Consider the following 7,250-nt stretch of genomic DNA (forward strand, 5'->3'; position numbering starts at 1 on the left):
CCTGTCAGCTGATGCTCTTTGTGGGCGTAAGACGAGTGGGCACAGCCTCTTTGGCACTCGCAGTGCCAGGGTGCCCAGAGGAGATTTAAATATGAGGGGAGGGGGGGGAAGGAGAGCCTCTTGTGGGTGCTACAATGCTTTCAAAAAAAAAAGTGAGGAAGCTTTTGAGAAAGAAGCACCCCAACTTCCAACACAGGCTGAAGCCCTCAAAGAACATGAGGGGGGAGAGAAAGAGTAAGGTATGGATGTGCGAAAGGGGAGTAGATAAAAGGTAGAGAACTGAGCGAGGGGAAAGATCGAGAGAGTGACGGAGGAGCCCAAGAGGTAAGAGTAACTGCATCTGAAGCGTACAGGGAATCTAACATAAAGAGGGAAGAGAGAAGAAAGAGGCAGAGTACATTTCTTCAAAAGACAAAGCGGCTGAGTTTAAAGAACAGTCTATCACCTTGTGGCCATTTCACATTCTCTTTGAGCATCGCTGATACCAAACAACAAAGTCAAACACACCTGCTCGAGGGAAAGAGAGCTCATTAAATTCTAATTCTCGCTTCCTTCAGGTATCGCACACTAAATGTCCAATAATCCCGTTCGGTCCAAGCAGTCACTGGGACGCGCTCGTAAAAATGTTGCGGCGTTCCATCCGGGGAACTCCCACGGATATTTCAGCGTCCACACAACCTCAGCGAGCGTTCAAGATGAGAGTCACTGGTTCAGCCTGCAGGTCCCCGAGATGAGCAATGAATCAATTTAATGCTAATGTAACCGTTCAAGCAATTAGCACCATGACGTATTCATATGCTACGATTACTCATTTGGATGTCCGTGCAATTTCCCCCCCCCCGAACAGTACAGAATAATTTCAAACCCATTCCAAGGGTCTTCTTCACGCATTTCTGACGGAAGGTCACGATACGAAATGTGCTCATAAAATCCCACACGTGTAAGTCTACATTTTAGATTCCATCAACAAACAATCTGCCTACAAGATGAAGGATCCGGTTCGACCCTCCCAAGGAAAAGCTATGAATCAATTCGCCTCTTATGTAACCATTAAAACAATTAGAACCATGACCCTTATTTATGTAATTATTAATAAGCTGGTTGTCCCTGCAACTTCCTGAAACGGAATCACTTAACGCACACTAGATAGCTATCGAAGAGGTCTTTTCACACATTCCTGAAACACACAAGAAATATTAGATTGCCTAAAAGCTCATATGAAATTCAACATTTGGCACACCATTTACAAACCACCTGCTCACAGAATTATGGGGTCAGGTTTGCGCGTCCCAGAGATAACTCATTAATTAATTGGACGACACTTTTATCACCATTCATGCAATTAGCACCATGACAAATGTTTGACTGATGATAACTCGGCTGGTTGTCGAGCAATTTTCGAAACAAGAAAAAAAAGTCAGCTAAATCCAAACAGTATGGGTCTTTTCTCACAGACCATACTGCAAAATGTGCTCGTGTTATTACATTTCTACTTTCCAATTTTTAAACTCCAGTAGCGAACAACCCGCCTGCAGATTTATGGGTTTGGTTCAACGCTTCACGCGATAAGCGATGAATCAAGTGGCCGCTAATATGACCATGCATGCAATTAGTACCATGACAAATGAAGAAGCGGTTATTACTCAGCGGCTTGTCTTTGCAGTAGAAGAGTAACTTAAATCACACACTGCAGGGCTTTTATCTGACCAAATCCTGGAGCACAAAACGCAATACTTAACTGTACAATATATCAATTTGAAGCTTTAATTCTGAACCACCTGCCCAAACATTCACGGAATTTGGTTTCCTCGTCCCAAAGATAGGCAACGAATTAATCGACCACTGAGTTACAGTAACCATTAAATCAATTATTACCATGACAGATTTATACGCAATGACATCTTGGCTGCTTGTTCGTGCAACATCTTGACCAGAACACGTTCATTTTGAACCCACACTGTGCTTCCTTTTCACACTTTCCTAAAGAAATGCCAATTTGATTGTGGAATATCAAATATGCATTTCTACCTTTGAAACTCTTTCTTGTCACAAAGATAAGCAATTAATGAATTGGATGTTAATATGTCTCCAGTAATTTAAATAGTACAATGGTAAATGTAGAATTGATGATTACTGTTCAGTAGTGTTGTAGTATTTGAAATCTGTCTTGGTCTCGAGACTTTTTGATGGTCTCGTCTTGGAATCAAAATCATTTTTACTCATCTTGTCTCGGTCTGTGCAGACTCTGGATTTTAAATCAAGACCCTTCAAGACCACCACTGATTGGCTATTTTTCCCACATTATTTCTGTGATTATTAGGAAAATCCCCCCTTTCTAAAAGAACAAATGACTTCAATACATTTAAAGTTTGATTTTTGTCCCCCGGTTACGGCTGCAACCTTCCCGATGTTACTGTCTAAATAAGAGGCATGCCCGCTGCACACAAGTTGATGATTTTTCAGTGATATTTATGGTCTTGCTCAGCCTTGGTCATGGCTTTGACTCTGTCTCGATCCCTAAATGTCTCGGTCTTGTCTCGGTCTCGGAGCACTCTGGTCTCGTCTTGGTCTCGGTTAGTGTGCTCTTGACTACAACGCCACTGTCCAGGCTAGCTGACTCTATCACAGAGCCTTCTACAGCACAATACAATTTTAGATTGGCTAAAATCTATAACTGTATTATGCTGTATAGGCATGTAGAAAATCTGGGGTTGATCTCGCGACCAATGTATCCATTCAGACCAATAGACCCATGACAAATTGAAAAGCTAATGATAACTGTAATGGACGTCTGTGTGAGTTCCTGAACAAAACAGTCACTTTTCACACATCCCTGAAGAACATCATAAAATAGTCGACTGCACAGTAATACATATCCACTTCGGTATTCGCAACTCCAATCCAAACCACCTGCCTACAGAAGCAGCAGCGCCTTTACAGAACTGAAAAGCAGCACATATTTGATCAGCCATATCCAAAATCCAAACTTCTCACATGAAAGCATTCTGCATTGCTCAGCAGGGAGATGTCATGACACAAAACAGGGCAGCTTAATCACACTACTTCAGACACAGCTCTGTCTGTGAAGCCATTATGTATCCAGAGACAGTGCGGCAGACGGATTGAACAGTCGGTGATAACAGGCATTTACGTTATCTCTACACAGTCACAACATGATAAGAGTCATAATTTTAATATTCTGAAATGTCCCCGTGTCGGACCCGGCTCTCTCCTGTTTCTGACGTTTGCTTTGGAAGGGAAATTAGCAAGAAGTGAGTAAAATTCCTGCAGCCATGTGACCCGCACCATTGATCCGGGATCAGCAGTTCCAGCCTGCAGACTAACGCCAACTGAGAGGAGGATTCCAGAGGGGGGCCCCCAAGCAAAGTGATAAGACGCTTATTCTCAGTATAACTTAATTCATTCAAGAGCTGCAACATCGCTTTAATCAGCCTATCTACAGCCTGCTGTTATTCCGTTTTTGTGTCAACTCATTCCAAACAGCAGAATGCAAAAATCTTATCAATGCTTGTGGCGCCGAAAGTGTGTCAACTTAGAGATCCTTCACATGGGGGAATGTTTGGGGGAGTCATCATCCTTTGTGGCGTTCATTTGGTGGCAGGTGCATTCAGGAGCACCAAGCAGAGGCAGATCATTGTGTTCATCCGCCGGTCTTTAACAGAAATATCTGCTCTACTTACGACAGTTCTCCTCGTCGCTGCTGTCCGAGCAGTCGTCGTCATCATCACATCTCCACAGGGTCGGGATGCAGCGTCCGTTCTTGCACTGAAACTGCCCGGTTTCACACTCCGACTCCGTATGAGTTCCTGTGTTGTCAGAGGAAATAACACAAGTTGTCCATCACATTTTTGTTCTCAGGGGGGGTAAAAAAAATACACCTATGGATACCACAGACACAGAACATGACTTTCAATAGTAGTGAAGTGTAATAAAGACATTTTTTTTTACAAGGAACACTAAAGGCATGTACTGTAAAGAGATAGTACGCACTTTATCAACATCAGCCTGTGGCAAAAAAAAGGGCTCTCAACTCCCATCTGTTTACATCCTGTTTCCACAATTGCACAGGGTCACTAAATGTGTAACAACAATCTGAAAATAGCTGAAATACTCTAGATGACATGCATGCCTTGACTTATACTAAAGAAGGCTTATTCTGTGCTAAAAAAAATGTAGGCTTGTTAACAGTAGCTCTAAATCATCCAATGCTGTGGGAAGGCTCCTTCCAATAATATCCCGATGGGTTTCCTTCAAGTGTTTTCGTTGCCACAATATGATTGGCACATGCATGTGTTTGTTTGTATGTGTAAACACATCAAGAGGCTTCGCTATGAGCTTGACAGTCCGGCACCAAGTGACCCTAATGGCAGTTAAAGGTCCCCTTAATGCAAATCTACTTGAGCGTTTTCAGCGTGCAGCTACAACAATACTGAACGCAGGTCCGTTGCAGGTTTACACATCCCCACGGACAAAACGGGCTCCTCTCTGTGTAACACCAGCCTGCAGCATTTACACACGTGTGTTTTTGGTTGTAGGTTACGGATCTTTTCTTCCGCGTCTTGTCACCTCATGTCACCGGCGTTTGCTCTTGAGTGCGCGTCAAAATCGGCGATCCAGGTGTGATCCATAACAGTGGTTATTAAGACCGCTGCGTAAAGAGGCACGCTGTTTCCGAAGAGGCAGCGATCATCCCCCCCCTCTCAACACACACACGAACACAAAAAAAAAAAGAAAAGCTGCTGCTGCTGCTGTGTCCGTGATGCGAAATTCACCTCCTGACTGAGACTTACCTTTAGCGCAATGGAGCTCCATGAGTAACAAATGCAATAGCACCAGCTTCCCGATTTCAGTCCACATCTTTAGATCCAGCGAGTTGTTAAGTGAAAAAAAAAGCCAAGTGAAGGATCCCCCCCAAACCTCTCGTTCACTCTCGCTGTGTGTTTCCTCCTCCGTGCCTCTGCTCCGGAGTGTGTGAGAGTGAGTGTGTGTGAGCAGCAGCTCTCCTTTCTTCCTCTGGCTCGGCTGCAGTTTGAATCAGTGACGCTGTATGGGCGGGTGAGCTGGGGTTGGTGCCTGCGGTTTGATAGTAGGTAATGAAACTACACTAGAACTGTTGTTAAACAGGAATGTCATATGTGCCTAGGCAGACTGCTGAGTCACCTGCAGCAGAACTTACAGTTTCATTGTGATGTTTTTATTGGCTATCAAGAACCTGCAATTAAAAAAAAGTTTTTGTGTTTATCCTATTTTATTGAGAGTAGGCTATTCATATTGTGCAATTCCACAATTCACTTAGCAGACGCTTTTATCCAAAGCATAAAAACCCATATAAATCATATTCAACGAAAGGGACACATGGTCTATGATATATTGATGCTTAATACATTTCATAGATAGGTTGGCTCATAAAAAGTGGACATAGCCTCATGGTTTCAAAAGTGAAGCCAACAAGGAACAGTCTTAAACACGCATTATTTATAATTGCAAAGAGAAGCCATGTGATGAAATGACTTGCTGGATCTATTTCCAACTCACAATGTATCAGTTGTGTAGATCCCCCCTCGAGCTCGACTGTTATTTTCACATTGCTTTATGACTCACGCAGTGTAGAAAGTGTTCGTTTCTTTTCAACGTTTGCACGAGCAGTTTGATCATGAGATGAGTTGACTACTTTAGGGGTGTTAACACTAATGTTACGCTTCATTGGATATTTGCATTGGCCTAATGCTACGGACAGATGCCGGTGGTCTTACATTTATTATGATACGTTGTAAGCTGGAAATCGATCCAGCAAGTTTAACCTCAGGCTCAAATAAGTTTGTTCTAAATTAGCTTTTATACTGTTTGCCTTTCATATCGTATACGAGCTTCTCAAACTAAAATGTTCACCAGGAAGTGTCTGTATGCTAACCCGCTAACGAGTCGTTGGATGTGTTGTTGTTTTTTTAACTCATATCAAGGCCAGTTGTGTCTACGGATTTTCAGTATCAATTGTCCGTGTACTTTTCATCAATCGGGATGCTTTGAAATGAAGACAGTTGCTCAGATTTGTGAGGTTAACATGACTTAAACGTGGAGAGAAACAGTCAGACAACATTTGGGCTTCCCAACCCTATAAGCGTGATGTCATGGCAAAAGGTATTTGTGCATGATCATATTTCATGTTGCGTTTAAGCATTTATAATTTTGCATGTGACCAATGAATTTGACATTAAAATAATAACTGATCATACGTGAGTGATATGTCTTGCTAACCACACTCATTAAGATGAAACACCATTTTTTTGTTATTTGTTTTGCCTTAATCCAAAATATGACGGATGGATATGAGATTTGCATCAATTGGAATAAGTGTCTTCTCTAAAGATGTATTTTTGGGCTTTTTGTTCCTTTATTGTAGAGATAGGACCGTGGATAGAGTCCTAAATCAGGGAGAGAGAGAGAGAGAGAGAGAGACGTGGTGTAGGAGCCACAGGTCAAATGTGAACAAGGGCGATGATAATGGCCTCCGTACATGGGGCGCACACACTAACCACTAGGCTACCTGCGCCCCTTCTCTAACTACCTTTAGGCTGCCTTTAATGAGTGTTGATGAGACGTCCAATCAGGGCACAGATGTAGCTATAACCTGCATTTTAGAGAGGCTGAAATGAATTCTTTGACATTTCTTTCGTCCATCCTATTTAGATTCCTTTTCCACTTTCCATTTAGTGGAGGCAATACGACCAGGGTGAGCACCAGATGAAATTTCCCTTTTTGAAAATGTGAGAAACTGCTACTTTCAATTGGCCAAGCATGCAAATGCATTATCCTGCAGGTGATACAGCATAAAGTTTCAGTTCCATTTTTTCTCCTGTTTATTCTTTTTTGTTTTGTATCTGTAGCTGATACACCTGCTCTCTCTCTCTCTCTCTCTCTCTCTCTCTCTCTCTCTCTCATTGTCTTTTTTTAGGAAACATTTTGTGATAGGTCACATTCGTGTCATCCAAGTGTCAGCAACTTTACAAAATACCGTCCCTAATCCAATCAAACAAACGCTTTTTTGAAAACAATAACACCAGAACTGCTGCTCTCACCCTCCAGCATCCTTCAGTGGCGTGTGTCATTCCCCATGGCAACAGATACGGAGAAACAGGGGCAACATGAGGAGTTTTATCCAATTTTGCTTGACAATTGCCTCAAGCTGAAGCTGTTTCCTCCTGCTTTTGAAGGGATTAAATAGGCCAAAG

The 7,250-nt window shown here is 42.5% G+C and overlaps 1 protein-coding gene across 5 annotated transcripts in view; it reads right to left on the reverse strand.

Annotated features, from left to right (window-relative positions):
* The window catches only part of lrp8 (low density lipoprotein receptor-related protein 8, apolipoprotein e receptor), a 188,620-nt gene extending 183,607 nt beyond the window's left edge, over positions 1-5,013 (reverse strand). For all 5 annotated transcript variants that reach the window (XM_061034394.1, XM_061034393.1, XM_061034396.1 and 2 more), the window contains exons 1-2: positions 4,812-5,013; positions 3,702-3,827 (exon numbers count right to left, since the gene is read on the reverse strand). In XM_061034394.1, the coding sequence (XP_060890377.1) occupies positions 3,702-3,827; positions 4,812-4,878 (193 nt within the window). In that variant the 5' untranslated portion in view covers positions 4,879-5,013. The remainder of the gene's footprint in view (positions 1-3,701; positions 3,828-4,811) is intronic.
* Between the last annotated feature and the right edge of the window lie 2,237 nt (positions 5,014-7,250).

The sequence above is a fragment of the Labrus mixtus genome, chromosome 3 (genome assembly GCF_963584025.1).
Source record: "Labrus mixtus chromosome 3, fLabMix1.1, whole genome shotgun sequence".
In the NCBI taxonomy this organism is placed as follows: Eukaryota; Metazoa; Chordata; class Actinopteri; order Labriformes; family Labridae; genus Labrus; species Labrus mixtus.